Source organism: Rhincodon typus, chromosome 13, assembly GCF_021869965.1.
Source record: "Rhincodon typus isolate 14 chromosome 13, sRhiTyp1.1, whole genome shotgun sequence".
NCBI classification, from domain to species: Eukaryota; Metazoa; Chordata; class Chondrichthyes; order Orectolobiformes; family Rhincodontidae; genus Rhincodon; species Rhincodon typus.
The window spans coordinates 67,994,270-68,014,628 of NC_063344.1; the positions used below are offsets into that span (position 1 = coordinate 67,994,270).

The following is a 20,359-nucleotide window of genomic DNA, read 5'->3' on the forward strand; positions in this document are numbered from 1 at the left end:
ATGGGCATTCTGCCTTTCAATATCATAATGAATTAATCATGGAATAATTTAATTCAATCCCAAAATTTGGCATTTAGCCTCAATATATTATTGCCGATTATGAGATTAGACATATCAATGAACTGTAACACTGAACTACTCATACCAGGTCTTCAATGATCTCCTGCATGCGTTTCTTGGCAGCCTCCACGCAATCTTTGGCACCTTTCAGTGTCACCTTGTCACTCTGTGTTCCAGTACGGGGGAAACTGACCATCACACCGCCATATTCATCAGCAATTTCCCGCAAAACCTGTCCACGGCGTATCACAAAGTATCGATGGTGTTTGGGATCGACAGTCATTGCATCCTCCACGACATTGTCCTGCAAGGCAAAGAAATGAAGTAAAATGGAAACAGAAAATAGCTGGACTACGCTACACAGCCCATTGAGACCATTCTGTCTTTCAACATCATCATCGCTAATCCTCTAACTCATTGCCATACTTCTAGTCTCTCCCCATTCCTCTTGACACCTTTAGCTTCTGGCAAGCTATTTCTTTTTTGAACATATTCAGTGACTTTGCCTCCACAGCCTTTTTACTACCAAATTCAATTGGTTCACCACTCTCCAACTGAAGAAATTTCTCATTTCAGTCTGAAGTGGCCGACTTCAAATCCTGAGACTGACTTTTCGTGCATCATCCTGCAGATTGTTTGACCAGCCACACCAGAACTTTATACATTTCATGGAGATCCCCTCTCATTCTTCTAAACACCAGTGAATACAGGCCCAGTCAACCTAATCTCTGCTCATAACGCAAACACGTTATCCCAGCGATTAATCTGGTTAACCTTCACTGAACTCCTTCGGCAAGTATACCTTTTCTTAGGTAAGGAAGCAAAAATGGCACATAGTACTCTAGGTGTGGTCTCATCAAGGCCCTGAGCAGTTGCAGTAAGACTTGCTTGTTCCTGTACTCAGATATCACTGCAAAGAAAGTCAACATACCATTTTCTTTCACTGTTTGCTTGCTTGCTTTCAATGGCTGGTGCACAAGGACACCCAGGTCCATTGTACATTAATATTTCCTAATCTATCACCATTTCAATAATGCTCTGTCATTCTGTTTTTCCTACTGAATTGGAAAACTTCATATTAACCCATGTTATACTGCATTTGCCCTGTATTTATCCACTCATTCAACTTGTCCGAATCTTGCCAAAATCTCACTCTCACTCCAATTAGTTCTGTGTTGTCTACAAACTTGGAAATAGTATACTTGATTCCCTTATCCAAATCTTTATTGTGAATCGAAATATTGGGAGTTAGGAGTCGTCTGCTCTCACGACCCACACCTTCCTGCAATCTATAAGTCGCTCAGGACAACAAGCTGCCTGTTAAAGATGAAAAATACTCAAAGAGTTTATTTTAAATCAAAAATCATTAAATTTAGTTTTACAGTTTTAAAAAAAAAAAAAAAAAAAACTTAGAATTAGAAAACTACCAAAACAGCCAACATTTGTAGGCAAGCCTGCTTATATTTGCATTTTCACAAATGGAGACTCAAGTCCTCCTTTTATCCTTTGTACCAGTCAGTATTTTGGCTTAGTGGATGATCCGCATTACCATCTCATCACTGCGACACTTGACACCCTTTATTTCATAAAACACTTACCAGACCCACAGTTCTTTTTTCAATAGATTCCTCTTGCTCCAGGTCTGCCCTTACATAACCCACTACTCAAGTGTTTCCTGAGACACTTTGTACTGGTATCTGACAAGGACGGACAGGCTTTTTAATAAGTCAGTGAGCAAATTTACCACCTTTTACACTGATCCACACAGACTACATCTCTCCCCACCAATATTATTTAAGCAGTCTTCAGTTAGAACATAATTGGTCTCTATCTCTGGACTAGGGTATAAATCACCATCCACTTTCTTGTGGAAAGAATATGGAAGTTACAGAGTAGGTACGGAGGTGGTCGCTCCCCAAGAGTAAGGGGCAGGAACAGCAGTCAGACAGCCCGACATGTCTGCTTGACCATTCAATAAGATCATGGCTAATCTTCCAACTCAACTTCATTATCCCACCTGATCCCTCAATTACCTCAGAATTCTAACATCCATCAATCTCACCCTTTTCAGTATACCCAATATCAGAGCATCCATCGTTCTTTATAATAGAAAACACCAAACATTTACAACCCACTGAGCGAAGGAAGAAAAAATATCTCTACCCATTTCAGGTGCCTCCCCCAAGCTGATCTAGCTAGCCTCGGCAGTCAACACACTGACAGAGAACAGGAACTTGGCTGAAGTATCCGGAAAGGTGAGATTGATGGGGGATGGGATCTCCAACGGTTATGAACTGTATCCAAACACAAGCTGGTGCCTGGGAGACCACAAAGAAAATCTACAGTAACAGCATATCCAGTCTAAGGCAAAGCAATCTTACCAGGTTGCTAATGAGGAGTTCCAGTTCTTTCTGAGCTTCTTTGACAGCTTCCTCCGTACCTACAATGGTGATCAGCTCTTGATCCTTGTCGTCTGCAGTAGGGAAAATTATCCGGGCTCCCGTATTGTCCCGCACTTTGCGGATGTTGGCACCACCACGTCCAATGAGGAACTTGTGATACTCTGGTTTGGCGCGCAGTTCACTGGTATAGTTCTTGATTTGCTGTATAAAGATATGCACATTCTTCAGCAAATTGACTGTTTTGCTTTTAACAGGTTGCTGTCACATGAAAGAAGAGCCAATCTAAAAATCTGTCAAACCTGAGAACGAAGAATAATTCATATCCAAAAAGTAGATAAGATGATTCACTGGGTACGGCTTCACCACAGAACAGTTGAATTCAACTCTGGAAAATTGCATCCTTTACACAGTACTAATAAAATGTCATGTTTCTATTCCCAGTACACCTTTCTCAGAGGGTCACAGAATCATACAGCATAGAAACAGGCTCTTCAGCCCTCCATGGCTATGGTGACCAAGAAACACCAAACTACATTAATCCCATTTACTTGCACTTGGTTAGTAGCTAATCATTCCCTGGCATTTTAAGTGGTCATCCAGATGCTTCCTAAATGTTGAGAGTATAGCCTCCACCACCCTCTCACTTTCCACATATCTACCACCCTCTGGGTGGAAAAAAAAGTCTTTCCTCAGATCTTCTCTAACCACTTACTCCTCACCTTAAACTTATGCCCTTTGGTCCGAGACATCTGCTATGGGGAAGATATTTTCATGTTTTACCCTGTATATGCTTCTCATAAATGTTGTACACCCCAATCAAATTCCCCCTCAGCCTCTTCTGGGCTAAAGAAAAACCGAACTCAATCTACCTAGTCTCTCCTCATAACTGAGGCTTTTCATCCCATGAAATACCCTGGTGAATCTCCTCTGCACTCTCTCCAGTGCAATCGTGTCCTTCGGATAGTGTGGTGACTAGAACTGCACACATTATTAACATTATTCTATCCGTGGCTGAATCAAAGCTGTGACAGACTTCCTTGCTCCTATATCTACGCCCCAGCCAATGAAGGAAAGCATCCTATACGCCTTCTTCACCACCCTATATACTGTAGTGACACCTTCATGGTGATCGGTACTCCTTAGGGGCCTACCATTGTGTAAATCCTTCCCTTATTATACCTCCCAAACTGCATCACCTCGCACGTATCAAGATTAAATTCCATCCACCATTGCGCTGTCCAATTTACCAGATGATCAAGATCAGACTGTAGCCGAGACCATCCTCCTCACTATCAATTTCCTCTATTCCTTTAAGCTTTAATTGTTGAGCCTTATGATAGTGGCTTTGACTTCACTTTCCTGCCTGGGTTTCATAACCTTTACAGATTGAAAACTTAACTCCATCTTAAATATATTCAATGACTCCAATGCTCTCTGTAGGTAGAAATTCCAAAGATTAAAAAACCCAAGAAATTTCTCCTCTCCTCTGTTCTAACTGAGATCCCTTTATTCTGAAACTGTATCCTCTCTTCCCCCAGTTTCAGATCAAGAGGGGAAAACATGCTCCCAGTCAATCTCAGTACCCTGTTTAAAAGAAAATCCCATAATCTTATGCATAATTAAAATCATCTTTTGTTCTTCTAAACTCAGGGTTAACTGGAATACCCTTTGATTAAAGCACGTTAAATCTGCTTGATTCAATTACGAATTTCTAAATGTCTTGCAAACAATGAATTCCAACGAGCCCAAAGATATTCTAGGCAAAATGCCATGTAGTCTCCTGTTTTGGCTCCCTCCTTGCTTAAATAGGGATTACATCTTTGAATTGCCAATCCACTTAATATATCCAGAATCTAAGGAATTTTGGAAGTTGATATCCAATGCAACCATGGTATTTTAAGACAATTGTATGTAGGTTACCAGACACAGGTGATGTATGAGCCTTTGGTCCCATTCGTTTTCCAATACTTTATTCTCTAGTGTTTTGTCTTAAACTCCTTCCTCCCTATACCCCTTAATTGTTTTTTTAAAACTATTCTTAGGATGCTTTTAGAGGACATTAAAAAAGACAAAAATGCTAATTCAAAGTCTCTACCATTTCTTTCTTTCCTTCCCATTTTTAATTCCACAGCTTCCATCTATACAGAATAAATATTTAATTACTCTATTCAATTTATCTTCTTGGGGAAGCTGTTACTGTCCATTTAGATTTCTTGCAAGTTTCATATTCCAATTGCATCCTCACTTTTTAAGTCATCGTCTTTTGTAGGTATTAGTATTTTCCCAATGGTCTTGCCTACCACAAACTTGTAGAATTGTGCATCTTTTCTTTCAATTTGATACAATCCTTACTACTTAAATTGCTGATGGATATTTCATCCCTTGTGTAGGATCTCTCTCAATGGGAAGCATCTTGGTTGAGAGGTATGAAATATTTCAGCTATTTGCTATTACTTATCTATCATCTCACTGTTAAATCGTTTTTCCACAGTCTATTTCAGCCAACTACCTCTCCATAGCTTTGTAATTGCCCTAGTCCTGTTTCATTTTACATTTCCAAATCAAAAATGGCCTTTTGATTGGTTCCAGCATGCACTGTTCGGTGAAATTGCCCTGAATACATTTTATAAACTCTTCCTTAAAAGCTACCTCCATATTTTACAAGCTGATTAAAATGTCCACAATTAGAACAGCATCTTACAGACCTTCAAACAATTCTTGATTGCTACTATAGAGTGTAGCTTATTTTAGAGGGCTATAAGCCACTCCTAACAGTGACTTCTTTCCTTTGGTGTTTCTTATGGCCACCCAAATTGATTTTACATGCCAAGATAATCTTCCCAGGGCAGTGATGAGAAATTAAGTTGCTAAAGTAAGGCAAGAATACTTCCACTGTGAAAGTCCTTTTGTTTTCAATCAAGATCATAATGAAATTTTACATTCAGCTTGGAAGGAGAGAAATGTATTCAAGACTAGTAAATTAAACTTAAACTTCAAGGCAATTATGAAGGCACGGAAGCAGAGATAGCCAAAGTGGACTGGCAAATTAGGACAAGGGAACAGCAATTGAGATACAGTGGCAGACATTTAAGGGAAATTTCAGAATATGCAGGATAGGCACATACCAATGAGAAAGAAAAATTCCAAGAGGAGCCACTATGTGCTTAATCAGAAATGTTAAAAGATAGTGTCAAACTGAAAGAAAAAGCATAAGTGCATAAACATGGGGCTGAACTACAGAACAGCAAAGAATCACTAAAAAGTTTAATACGGAGGAAGATAAATACCATGAGGTGAAATTAGACAGGTACAAACTCTCATGCTATATGTTTTTATGTAGATATTTAAAGAGAACATCAGTCCCAGAGAAAGCAATTCTAGCAAATTAATAACTAAGGAGTTAACGGATGGATTGACCAGGTACTTTGCATCAGTTTTCACTATAGAGAACACAAGTACATTTGAGAAATAGCTGTAAATAAGGAGATGGAAGAGAGGGAGGAACAAGAAAATTGCAATCACCATGTAAATGGCACTGAGCAAACTGCTGAAGCTACAGGTTGACAAATCCCCAGATCCTGATGAACTTTATTCTAGGTCTTAAATGTGGTTAATGAAATGGTTGATTTGCTGGTCTTAAAATTTTATAGATTCAGGCTAGGTACCAGAATATTAAAAAATAGCTAATCTTACCTCTTAAAATAGAGGACAGGAACCTACTGGTCAGATGGCTTAACGTACAACATTAGGGAGATGTTAGATACCATTATTAAAGAAGTCATAACAGAACACTTAGATAAATTCAAGCTGATCAGGCAGAAATTACATTGATAAAACAGGAGATAGTAAGAACTGCCGATGCTGGGGTCTGAGATAATAGTGTGGAGCTGGAGGAACACAGCAGGACAGCTGGTGTTTCGGGTCGGGACCCTAAAACAGGATTCCCTTTGCACAAAATAATTCATTGGATTGCTTTGAGGAAGTAACATGCACTATGGATAAAGGGGAATTGGTGGATAGACTGCACTTTGCTGTTTCACCTGATTGTAAATCTAAGTTACTGAAAAAAAGTTCCTCATAAAGGGGCTAAAAGTTCAGCATAAAGAGATGATTGCATAACCAACAGGAAACAGCAAGAATAAATGAGTCATTTCCAAGTCAACAAGATATAACAAAGATCAATCCTGAGGCCTCAATTTTCTACAATTTATACAAATGAATGAAGGGTCAAAAGGCATGGTAAGTTTACTGATGATGACACAAAGATTGATAAGAAAATAAGTTGTGAAGAGGACATCAAGAGGTTACAAAAAGATTAGGTAGGTTGAGTGAGTGGGGAAAGATCTGAAAAATCAAGTAAAAAAAAAAATTGTGAAATTGTCAATTTTGGCAGGAAGAAATTTTTAAAAAGTTATCCAAGAGGGGAAGAGACTGTAGAGCTCTTTGATGCAGCAGGATTGGAGTTTCACAAATGCAAAATGTTAACTTGCAAGTACAGTAACTAATTGGGAAAGCTAAAAGCATGTCATTTAATAATGTTATCATTCATTGAAAAGTTGTTGAATTCAAAAAAGTGAGGAGATTATGCTTTGAAACAATGGTGAGACTACACGTGGAGTTCTGTATAGTATTGGGCCTCTTATTTAAGGAAGGATGTGAATGTATTAGTAGTAGTTCACAGAGGTTTACTACACGAATGCCTGTAATGGGTGGGTTACCTTTTGAGGAAAAAGGTTGTGTCAACTAGGCTTGTATCCAATGAAGTCTAGGAGACCAAGAGGTGACGACTGAAACACGATCATGACAGATTTTGATCAGAGAGAATGCAGAATGGATGTATTCGCTAATGGAAGAATCTAGAACTAGGTGTCACTATTTGAACACAACAGAATGCTCATTTAAGACAGAGATAAGATGACATTTTTCTCAGAATCATAACTCTTTTCCTCAAAAACCTCAGTGGAAGCAGAACCTTTGAATATTTATAAGCCAGAGGTTGATAGATTCTTGACAAGCAAAGGGCGAAAGGTGAGAAGTAGATCCGAATGCAGAATAATCAGATCAGCCAAAATATTACTGAATGGCTGAACAGGCTTCAGTGGTCTGCACTGCTCCTGGTTCACATGTATATTAGGATTTTACTTGAGGGTCAGCGTTTTTATTTTAAAATCAGATACTCCACAAAATCTCAAGAGTTCCATCACTCCATAAAAAAGATAAGCAAATTATTCACCAATCATATTCAGGGACAGCATGGTGGCTCAGTGATTAGCGCGCTGCCTCACAGCGCCAGGAACCCGGATTCAATTCCACCCTTGGGCGACTGTCTGTGTGGAGTTTGCACATTCTCCCCATGTCTGGGTGGGTTTCCTCCGGGTGCTCTGGTTTCCTCCCACAGTCCAAAGATGTGCAGGTTAGGTGGATTGGCCATGCTAAATTGCCCACACAGTGTTTAGGGATGTGTAAATTAAGTGGGTTCTGGGGGAAATAGGTCTGGGTGGGATGCTCTGAGGGTCAGTGTAGACTTGTTGGGATTTTATGATATGCAAGTTACAGCATGGAGTGTTTGTCATTCAACTGGTACGGCCGAAATGGAGGTGGTGCTGTTCCGAATGGTAACTGCCAGAAATGGTAACTGTCTAACCTACGTGTTCACTTTTCCGAACAAAGTCAGCATTTCTTTGTTTCAAATGTCCTATACCAATACAGTGTAATGTGGATTATTTATTTGTTGGTCTATACCCTTTCTAAGCAAATCATAGGCAAAATGACATGAACCAAGTCTATACTTAAATCATAAGAAAAGAAAAACAGACCAGTCTGTGTTTATCCAGTGTCAGTTGCTATCTCAAGGCAAGCCTAAATTCTTTACACACAATTAATTAATTTTGAGGACAGTAATACCACAGAGGAAACGTGGTCTGACACTTACGCACAAAGTTTCAAAATAATGAGAGATTGATCAGATCACACATATTTTAGGTGTCAAGTGCTGGTCATGGGTTAAATATTAACTATAACAGAGGAAAAAAATGGAGTCATACAGCACGGAAACAGACCCTTCGGTCCAACCAGTCCATGCTGACCATAATCCCAAACTAACCTAGACCTACCTGCCTGTGTTCGGCTCATATCCCTCCAAACAGGTCTTATTCATGTACTTCTCCAAATGTCTCTTAAAATGTTGTAACTGTACCCACAGCCACCACTTCCCCTGCCAGTTCATTCCAGACACCAAAGTCCCAGTCTATTGAGCTTCTCCTTATAACTCAAATCTTCCATTCCAGGCAACATTCTGGTGAATGTCTTCCGACCTCTCTCCAGCTTAATAGTACCCTTCTTACAATAATATTATGATATTCTTCAGGTCCATCAGAGGAATAATAGAACCCTTGTTTAACGTCTCATCTGAGGGACAGCAACGCCCATAGCATGGCGAGACTGTCGCACTGCACTCTAGTGTCAGCCCGAATCATGAGCTCACAAACCTGTGGTGTACATCTTGAACCCACAACTCCCTGACTCAGGGAATAGTGCAGCATTCACTTAGTCATACCTGACAGATAATAGCCACAGGAAGGAGCTTAATAATATTTCAGAGTATTTCACTAGCATTTCTTCCAGATATCTCTCCTCTCTAATTACACCCAAGATGGGCAACTCAAGCATATTCTAGAAAGAATCATGTCCAACACAGTATAATAGTACTCATACTCAAACAAACAATATAAAAAAGGTGCAATAGCAATGGTGAACATCTGAAATTAAAACAGAAAATGCTGGAAACTGAAACGCATTTAGTGTGTCCTGGTGAAAAAGTTTTGAAATGCAATTTTAACTTGGTTTCTTTCTTTATGGATCAGTTTTCTATGATCCTGCATGACCTGCTAAGCATGTCCAGCATTTCCTGTTTTTCTAGCAACATGATACCTTTTCTTCAGCCAAATGGAGGAGCTGCTTCTTGGCCTTGTCAACCTCTTCAACAGGTCCCCTGATGGTGACTGTGTCGCTGCCTGACCCTTCAGTAGGGAAGTGGATGTGCACCCCTCCACACTCCTCCATGATGGAACGGACAAAGCGACCCTTTGCGCCAATCAGAGAATTGTGGAGTTTAGCAGGAATGCAAACTTCAACTTCCGTGATGTTTGCCTGGAGTGGGAAAAAAAACAAAGTATCTTTTGCTCGTTAAAAGACTAAGAGACATCAACACTGGGGAGTGGAAGTGTCTAAAACAGCTTAGTTATCATCAGTGCAGATTTGAATTAAATCGGATTCCCTGTCCAGACATCCATGGGATTTTTTGGGAACCTTTTGCTCCCCTAACTTAATAGAACAGTGCAGAGATAGTAGGAACTGCAGATGCTGGAGAATCTGAGATAACAAGGTGTAGAGCTGGATGAACACAGCAGGCCAAGCAGCAGAGGAGCAGGAAAGCTGACGTTTCAGGTCTGGACCCTTCTTCAGAGTTTTCAGATTTCTGCTTGGCCTGCTGTATTCATCCAGCTCTACACCTTGTTATCTTTAATAGAATGGTCGTTGATGTTTTCCCTGGCTGGAGAAAATATAGCATGGATTCAATCTCAGAATAAGGGTACTCCCATTTAAGGCTGTTATTTGGAACAAGTCTTTGAATATTGTTTAGGCAGGGGTAATTAGGTTTTTAAACAAGAAAGGTGGTGAAAGATTATTGGGATAGACAGTACTGTGGACTAATCAGATCAGCCACAACCTGTTACGGAGCAGATGTGAAGGACCAAGTGGCCTTCTCCCACTCCTGATTTGTACATATGTTTGTACAACTGAAGTTAAATTTTTCAGTCAAAAGGTTTGTGATTCTGTGGAATGCTCTATCCCACGAATGATGGATGCTCACGTAAAGCAGGTTCCACACAGACATCAGATATTTGGGAAATAAATGAATCACGAGGCGTGTCTGCGTGTGTGTGGGTGGTGGGAGATGACTAACCAGGATCTTGTTGAATGGAAGAACAGGCAAAAAAAGGACGACTATTCTTAGGATTACAACAGTTATAAGCGTAGGACCCAGTTCAGCACCTGCCAGCTTTCTGCAAGAGTCATTTCATTCATCCCAATTCTCTGTAGCCCTGCAGTTTTTATTCTCTTTGGGTGCCTACCCATTTCCTTTTGGAACATCTCAATTTTAAAGTTAACAATTGATCCTGCTTCCGTTGCCATTTGAGACTTCCAAATATCTGCCATGTTTTTTTGAGTGTAGAAGTGCTTCCTGGCGTCTCTCAAAAACAGTCTGGCCCTAATTCTCAGACAATGCCCCTTAGTTCTAGAATCCCTAACAGTGGAAATAGTTTATATTTATCTACCCTGTCTTTTCTTGTTAGTATCTTCAAGACTTTTATTAGATCATCCTTTATCCTTCTAAAATTTGAGAAAACAGGCCAAATTTGTATAATCTTTCCTCATACTTGGACTTCATAAGTTATCATTCTTGTAAACAAAGATGGGAGTTGGCTTCACCGTTCTCATGCACCACATTCCAGTTCAGAACCACTTGCTGCAAAGAGGTTTTTCCTTATGTTGCTGGAAGCAACCTTTCTCCATCTATGATGTCTGAATAACTCAGGACTTTGAACTATCAAATCTCTAGAAACTCAATGCCATCTTCCTTGCAGGTCACAATGCTTCCAAGTTGTGCCATTTGCACATTTTGAAATTGTTCCCTGCATACTCAAGTCTCAGCCATTAATATATTAAATCAAGAAAACTGGCAGGGTTGGTATTGACATCAGGGAACCCAGTATACAACTTACTTCAGACAAACAACCATTCATCATTTCTGTTTCCTATCACTCAGCCAACTTTGTATCCATGCTGCCACTGTCCCTTTCATTCCATGGGCTTCAACTTTGCTAGCAAACTCTAAAGTTACATTTTGGAAATACCCATATATCACAGCTACCAGATACACCTCTCCATTACTTCAAGAACTCAAAGTCAATTTAACTCCTGCTTCTTATGTTGATCCATCAAATCCAATTCAACCTCTGCATTAGGAGTACAGCTGGATGAACACAGCAGGCCGAGCAGGAAAGCTGACGTTTCGGGCCTAGAAACGTCAGCTTTCTGCTCCTCTGCTGCTTGGCCTGCTGTGTTCATCCAGCTCTACACCTTGTTGTCTCAGATTCTCCAGCATCTGCAGTTCCTACTATCTCTTCAACCTCTGCGTGACTTGTATCAAACAAAGATTCGGAGTGGGAGGTAAACAAAAACATCACAAGATTCTTCTGTTCCACCCAGCCACTGTCAGATGAGCAACTCAGTGTGGCAGTTATCAATAAAGTACATTTTTAATTTTGCAGTTACGAGGACTGTATCATTCCCTAATACAAGGCAAAAGGAGAAACTTCAGTGTCCTAAAACGCCAGTCACAACTCAGCTCCTGTCCTCCAAATCCTCAGATTAACTTGTGATTTTCCTTTGGAATATTGCATGGGTGGCAAGTGTGGAAACAGTAAGCTTCTGCTTCAATCAACTAATCAATTCTCTTGTACAAAAAAAAAACCTGCTCTCAAAATGTTGGGACAGAAGGAGACAACGCCGCCTGTTCTCAAACTTTTCAACAATATCCCTCAGCCCACTACAAGTTTTATATTTAGTTTGCTTTCAGGATTGCATGTTGTCTTGGACTAGTCTTAAAATTTCTCTGCAGGGTTTACACAGCTTAAGCACTTGGTTGTACAGTGTAATGAAGGGAGATGGGAGTGGAAATTCATTAAAATCTCTAATAGTCAGAGCACGGAAACAGACCCTTTGGTCCAATCAGTCCATGGTGAACAAAATCCCAAACTAAGCTATTCCCTCCCACCTGCCTGTGTTTGGCCCATATCCCTCCAAACCTTTCCTATTCAAGTACTTATCCAATGTCTTTTAAACGTCATAATTGTGCCCACGTCAGATAAAAATGGTTTTGAACTCCCCCCACCTTAGAAAAGCCAAACTACTGCATCGTAAACTAGCCGAAAGCAGTTCATACCAATTCCTTCTGGATGGCCAGGATCCTGCTGCGAGCCACTTCACAATTGGATTTCTTTCCTGTAATAATGATCATTTCAGAATTGCTGTTTTCTGCTGGCAAATCAATCTTTGTATTAGTTTCTTCACGGATCTAGAAAGAATTGAAAAAACAATCAGCAAATTTCTTAGACTTCAGGAGTCTTTTTAGTCTTGCCCACTGATCAGTGGAAGCCAAGACTGACAGCTGTTGTCATGGGAGCATAAAAAACATTTCTCACTAGAAACAACAGGGTTGGCAAGAATACTCTGGAAAAAGGATTGAATTATGACCATCCAAACAGTAAATGTCTAGTCAATGACTCACTCGGCATCAGATTAATTTCTTTTAAAAGGTGGCTAAAGTTATTTATAACTAGGTGTCTTATTTGAATCTGGTCTTCTCCATTTGTGCTCAGAACTCAGGAGACAAATTACAAATAGTCAACAGGCCTTTGACCAAATTTTCTAAAAAAAAAGAGCTAGGAAAGCAGACAAATTGAGTCACAAACCCTTAATCCCAAAAAGAGGAAACATGCTTCCTCAAATTGCAAAAAGCAGTCACCAACTCTCAATAACGTAAGTGTAGGATGAATACAGAACTGTTTATTCCTCTGGATTAGTGGATAGATGGAATGCATCATGTCCTATTAAGCAAGTCCCTCTTTACTAGATTACCCAACATTAACCCATCATAGATTGGTTTTTTTGCATTATGGAGTCAAGTAATTGGGAAATTACTTCAACATGGATGAAGTGACAGTAGGCACAGTTGCCAAATTTGTTAACAACACCAAGATAGAAAAGTAAATTGTGAAAAGGACACGAGGAGGTGAGAAAGATAGAGTGGTTAAGTGAGTGGGCAAAGATATGGCCAAATGGAATATATTGTGGAGAATTGTGAAATTGTCGAATTTGGCAGGAAGAATAAAATTCAAGTGTATTATCTAAATAGTGAGACACTACTGGAACGCAGAGGGATCAATATGTCCTTGCGCATGAATCGCTAAAGACAGAACATGGGTATAGCAAATAATTAGGAAAGTTAATAGAATTCATCATTTATTGGGAGAGGAACTGAATACAAAAACAGTCAAAGGTTATGTTTTAGTTATACAAGGTATTGTTGAGATTGCATCTGCAGACTGTACAAAATATCAGCCACCTTATTTAAGGAAGATGGTAGATGCATTGGAGGCACTTCTGACAAGGTTCATTTGACTACTTGGAACGGGCAAGTTCTCTTATGAGGGAACGTTAGGCTTGTTTCCGCTGCAATCTAGAAGAGCAAGAGGTGATGGATTGATTCAAAATCCTGGAAGGGTCCCTATTACCAGAACATGTAATAGCTGAAGCAGGCCATTCAGCCCATCAAGTCTGTCCCGCCATTCAATGTGACCATGGCTGATCTGATCATCCTCAATTCTGCTTTCCTGCCTTTTCACCCATTATCCTCAATTTGCTTGCCAATTAAAAATTTGTCTAGCTCAGCCTTGAATAAACTTAATGACCCAGACTTCACAGTCCTCTGCAGTAAAGAATTCTACAGGTTCACTACCCTCAAAAGAAAACAGCCTCTGTCTGTCTGAAATGGGTGATCCCTTACTCTGATATTTTGCTCTCTAGTCTTGGAGTCTTCCACAAGAGAAAACAACATTTTCCCTCACAGCTGCCTAAAGAATCCTGTGTGTTTCAACAAGGTCACCCCTCATTCTTCCAAACTCCAGGCCTAACCTACACAACCTCCTCAAGACAGTCCCTACTTATTCAGGATCATTCCAGAGAAGGTTCACTAGACTGTCTCCAATACCTGAGGAAAAATACGATGGCAAAGGGAACCAAAACCGTTCACAGTATTTTAGGAATGGTTTAATCAATGTTTTGTAGAGACTTAAAGACTTTCCTATGTTTACATTCCAAACTCTGAAATAAAGCTCAACATTCCATTTGCCTTTCCAGTACCTACTGAACCTGGATGTTCTCTCCAATTTAGGCACATGGACCCCTAAATCACCCTTTCCTGCAGCTTTTTACAGTATCTAAATAATATTCAGCTCTTCTATTCTTTCTGAAAAAGAGCAAAACCTCACATTTTCCACGATATTCCATTTGCCAAGATTGCGCCCACTCACAACCTGACAATATCCCCCTTCTGCAAACTGTCATCCTCACTGCTTGCCTTCTCACCCATCGACTCATCCACAAACTTGGTTTTTGTGAATTTGATTCTGTTATCCAAGTGGTCGGTAGGTCATAAATAATTGTGGTATAGCACCGAGGTCTGTGGTATTCTCCTAGATACAAGCTGCCATCTAAAAATGCTTTCATTAATTCCAACTGTCTTCCATCAATTAGCAAATCCTCTGTATCTATACACTACCCTCACAATGGGCTCTTAGCATATTAATTAGCCTTACATGTGACACTTTAATCAAATAATGTTTGGCACTCCAGAAAAATTATACTACTAGTTCACCTCTGCCCTTCATGAAGGGCAGGTGACTCTTGTGTTTCTAAATGTTCTGCCATTGCAGACATTAACAATTTTCCCCAATAACAGATGTTAAGCTAATTGGTCTGTAATGAGGGTATTACATTAGAAAAGTCCCACAGGATTATAAAACTGCCAGAACATAAAATGATTCATGGAAGATTTCTAGCAGTGTAATCAATATCTCTGTGGCTATTTCCTTTAATAAGCTAGGATTAACCTATCAGGTCCAGGGTACTTGCTGATCTTTAGCCCTGATACAGTCCTTAATACTTTTTCCTCTGTCGATAGTGTTTATTTCTACTGCTCCTTTGGACCCTCAATTATTTAGTACTTTTGGAACACTATTTGCTATTGTACCAAAAAATATTTATTCAACTCCTCTTCCATTTTCTGGTTCCATATTATTCTTTCCTGAGCTTTATTCTCTAAGAGGCTTTTGTTAACTTTGGTCTCTCCTACTTTTAATATAGTCAGATAAGCTCTTACTATCCATTTTGATATTATCTGCTTATTTACCCTCCATTATTTTCTCTCCCTGATAATTGGTCATATTTTGTCAGGGAAAGTTCTAAAACTATCTTCTGGTTTAATCACTAAATCTTCACCATTGTACTCCTTCTTTCGATTTGAGGTGATCATCAACTTCCATGGTTAATCCACTGGATGTTTACACCCTTGCTAGAATCCTCCTTGAGAGTCATGACCTATTTTCTTAAATGTCTGCCTTGCTCCTCAACCATATTTTCTGCTAAACTCCTTTCCCAGTACACTGTAGCTAACTCGGCCCTCATTCCTTCGTATTTCCTTACTGAATTTTAACACAGTTGTTTCTGATTCAAGTTTCTCGCTTGTGAAACAGAATGCTGAATTTTATGTTATGGTCTCTGTTCCCCAAGGAGAACCTCTTCCTCAAATAATGTATTAAGCTCACCTCACTACACATTAGCATATCCAAAATAGCTGACCCCTGTTTGGATCACCAAAGAATTGTTCTAGGAAACTAGGGTAGATAATGGAGAGGACGTTTCCTCTAATGACAGATAAAGAATCTTGAGCTGGGAACACAAATTTTAAAATCAAGAGTCATCCATTTAAAACAGACTAGGTAAAGATAGAAATGAGGGGAAAAGGAACAGGAATTATAGAACATAGCATCCTTTATTGGTCAGTGCATGGAGTATAGGTGTTGGGAGGTCATGTTGTGGCTGTGCAAGACATTGGTTAGTTCACTTTTGGAATACTGCGTTCAATTCTGGTCTCCCTGCTATAGAAAAGGTATTATGAAACTTACAAGGGTGCAGAAAATACTTACAAGGGTGTTGCCAGAGTTGGATGGTTTAAGCTACAGGGAGAGGCTGAATAGGCTGGGGGTATTTTCCCTGGAGTGTTGGAGGCTGAGGGGTGACCTTATGGAAGTTTAAAAAAAAATGATGAGGGGCACGGATAAGGTGAATAGCCAAGGTCTTTTCTCAATTGGGCAAGCATTTAGTTTTGTTTCACTGAAAGAACTCGCCAGTGCAGATATTTTGGATTTGCACTGATACATAGATTGACTACATAGATTAGCATCGACTGCACCCAAGGTTATAAACTTTGATCTGGCAGCAGTAAAATTCAACACAAACCTTACTAGTAACAGAAAAACCTGACAGTTAAGAAAGTGAGACAACAGTTTTTGGTGTTGTGTTCTCACAGTCATATCAAATGCTACCAATATAAATTAAGACTGGCAGATCAGGCAAAGAAAAAAAGTTGTTCACTGTTTAAGTGTTCTGGCTTCTGACCTGTACTGATATGGTCCTCAGGAACTGATAGCAACCTTAGAGGTCAGGGATGTCAGTTTAATACTGCAATTGCATTATAGGCAATGTTTTCTATAAAAAAGGTTCCTGAGGAAGTCTATAATTCCCTCAAGTTCATATTAGTTTGATGGAGAACGATGCAAAAGTCAGACTCCAAACAAAACCCATTCATCTATCGTGTGGTTTCATGAAGGACTTTTACAGCACTACCCTATCCATTCAGTTAATTAAAATTAATTTTCTCACCACTGGTCTTAAAAGGAAAACCACAGAATCTATAATTCCATTAGAAAACAAACTACTTTATTTACTTCTATACACTGCTGCACATAGCCCAGTGAATGCTCTTCCTTACGTTGAAATCAAACAATGTCCCAAGATAAACTCAGACTTTCGCTAATTACCTTGCTCTCTCGGACTTGACCCGCTTCTTTCTTGTAAAAGGGTTACCACATAACATGTACACATACCTTCTTAATATTTGCTCCTCCTTTTCCAATGATATTTTTGTGAAACTGTTTGAAGATGGGTACAGAGACTGAATAGCTATTCTCCACCTAAATGTAAGGGACGCGACAATTAACAGCAACATCAGTGAAGTGACTACACACTAAAGCCAATACTTTGACCATGAAGAATATGTACATCCCAACTGATACATTCGACCTCCTTCTAAAAGAATAAAAGTTTGAGAGCCCCAGATGGTACCTGCAAACACCATCTTCTACCATGTAGTAAGTTTCCTACTACATTGCAAAGGTCATTTAATCAATGTCAGGTCTGTACTTGTTTTCCTACAGTATCCATATATGCCAGCATTCACACATTATTAAATGTGCTGGCAAGAGGTCACAAAGATTTTAAATACTTTGCTTTTAGCATCATGGGTCAAAGTTCTGGAACTTCCTCATCAACAGCACAATGGCTGTACCAACATTAGATGGAATGCAAAAGTTCAAGAAAGTGACTCACCATCACAGATTCTCAAGGATAATTTAGGGAGGGTCAGTAAACGCTGGTCATGACAGTGACAGTGACATTCATCTCAAGAATTAAACAAAATTACAAAAACACATTCTGCTACTATTGGATCATTGCACAAGTGACATTAAATACCTGACATGCTTAACAACCAGCACTGTGCAGATCTTGCTTTACATTTGCTTGTTTATGGCCAAGGCCATTCTTTCCGCTCTTGGTCTGCTGAACTGACTTTCCAGACATACTTTCCTGTTTGGCACCATAACTTACCAGTTCCGCCACAATTTTCTGCAGGAACTTTGCACATTTTTCCACCTCATTTTTGGGGCCACGGAGCTGCACTATGTCACTCTTTTGACTAGGATCCGGGAAATTAATAACAACCTAAATTGTGGTGAGATACACACATTCAATTTGACAGAAATCCAACAAAATTAGAGGAGAAAAATATGGCAGTAAAATTCACAACTCCTCGCACTGTTTACCTCAGGGAACTTGTCACGGATTTCCTTAACCTTCTCCCCCTTCTGGCCAATGATTGTACGATGAAAACGATGTTCGATTATCAAATCCTTGGAGCGTTCATTTTCCTGTGATTCAGAGACATGCTTTTTATCAGGAAGGACAGTCTATAAAATCAGTCAATGTCTTTAACTGTTCTCTCAATAACAGAAGAGTTTACCCAATCACGTGATACTGTAATATTAGGAGGTCCTTAACTTTAATACTGGTTTGTGTTGAGTTTGCTGAAGTCTTAACATGGATATACAGTTGATATCCCACCGGGACAAAATAAAATAGTATTCCTAGACTTGACAATTCTAGGAGCCCTTAACAGAAGCACAGCATTGCAGTAACAATAACAGAAGTTTCTGGAAAAGCTCAGCAGGTCTGGCAGCATCTGTGAAGAAAAAAATCAGAGTTAATGTTTCGGGTCCGGTGAGGAAGAGTTAATTCCGAAACGTTAATTCTGATTTTTTTCTTCACAGATGCTGCCAGACCTGCTGAGCTTTTCCAGCAACTTCTGTTATTGCTCCCGATTTACTGCAACCACAATTCTTTCAGTTTTTACACAGCATTGTAGCGACAGCCTTACATTGAAACACATGGGCTGTCCAAAGCAGAACCAACTTTAATATCTAAACTGCATTGACGCGAAAGCCGTGAATGGCAACATTGTGAGCTAAGAAGAAAAAAAAATTCTCATCCCGAAAGGAACTCCTGACTCTAAACATAAAAAGGTCAGCAAACTACTTTCAAGCTAGCAGTTCTCATGTGGTGATCATTCTCAACTCATTACAGCCTTGTAGGCAATACTTGAACTCTCACTGGAAAGATCACAAAATTCTTCTACTGGGTCAAAGTACCACATGGTGTTATGTTAAATCAGACAGACCAAAAAGTCTAAAGAATTTGATCCATAGTTGTTGTTGAGTCAGTAGTTCTTAGCCAAGTCTGAAATGAGAATGTTAATTGGTCTCAGCTCCTTTGCATTTGTGACCAGGAAACCACCCAGGGTTTTAGTCCCAGTTACCAAGTCACTCTTGAATGCATTCAAATAGGAGGAGGAGGTTTCAATTAACGACATACATTTATGTAACACCTTATGTAGGTAAAACAAGGCATTTCTCAAAATATGATCAAAGCCCAATGACACCAAGCCAAAGAAGTTGACACTCCATAGCTGTAAGGGCAGTGTACATAGAAATCTCTGCATGGACAATTAAACCACAGCAGCACTGCTGTCAAACACATTGGGATTATAACTTGCAGCCATCGCGAGATTGAAGCAATTTACTTGCTTTTAACAGCGAAGGGCTCTTGTGGTGTTGCTCCTACCTTTCAGCCAGGAACCCCAGGTTCAAATCCCACCTGTGCCTGAGATGGGTAGTAGCATCTCTGAACAGGTTGATTAGAAAATACCTCCATTTTAACAACACCCATGTCTTTTCAGTGTCCTCTGCTCACCATTCTGGATGCAAGTTCCAACAGTTCCTTCTTGGCATCTTGAACTCCCTGAGGGTCTCCTTCAATCCGAATTAGATTACTCTTCTCGTTATCAGGAGGGATGCGAACTAAAACTTTATACTGATCCTTGATACGATTTACTTGGAAGAGAAGAATTTAAAACAAAAGATACAGTTGTTACAATACTTGCCTGGATAATATCAAAATATGAGATTTTGGACTCAAAATTATGATAAACCTCAATGTTGTAATGAATAAATCAATTTCTTTCGTCAGAGTCCATAGCTTTGAAGCAATATTCTCCTTTAATTGGGCCCAGCTTTTTAGCTGTGCGAGAGGTGCTACTGGGATTTGAAATCAGATTCTTCTGGTTCACAATGCAAGTCCTTAAAACTACTGCCACATGTCAAGTTCATACTTATCCAGTGTGCCACGTCAAGTCTGCATTTTTTTTTCTTTCCATTGCAAACGAACACAAAGAAGATCAGTATGTGTTTCACGTACATTACTACCCACAAACAGAACCTACAGCATAAAATCTAACAAACCCCATCCTTTTTTGGATCACTTACTTTTACATATTTCCAGAACACCACCAGCTGTTACACAACCTGTCCATGTCTCTT

The 20,359-nt window shown here is 39.6% G+C and overlaps 1 protein-coding gene across 3 annotated transcripts in view; it reads right to left on the reverse strand.

The window, feature by feature from the left end:
* hdlbpa (high density lipoprotein binding protein a) overlaps nucleotides 1–20,359 on the reverse strand; it is a 99,470-nt gene that overhangs the window by 29,089 nt on the left and 50,022 nt on the right. For all 3 annotated transcript variants that reach the window (XM_048604110.1, XM_048604108.1, XM_048604109.1), the window contains exons 12-19: nucleotides 19,734–19,873; nucleotides 18,251–18,355; nucleotides 18,036–18,149; nucleotides 17,255–17,341; nucleotides 12,472–12,603; nucleotides 9,393–9,611; nucleotides 2,442–2,663; nucleotides 146–364 (exon numbers count right to left, since the gene is read on the reverse strand). In XM_048604110.1, coding sequence (XP_048460067.1) covers nucleotides 146–364; nucleotides 2,442–2,663; nucleotides 9,393–9,611; nucleotides 12,472–12,603; nucleotides 17,255–17,341; nucleotides 18,036–18,149; nucleotides 18,251–18,355; nucleotides 19,734–19,873 — 1,238 coding nt within the window. The remainder of the gene's footprint in view (nucleotides 1–145; nucleotides 365–2,441; nucleotides 2,664–9,392; nucleotides 9,612–12,471; nucleotides 12,604–17,254; nucleotides 17,342–18,035; nucleotides 18,150–18,250; nucleotides 18,356–19,733; nucleotides 19,874–20,359) is intronic.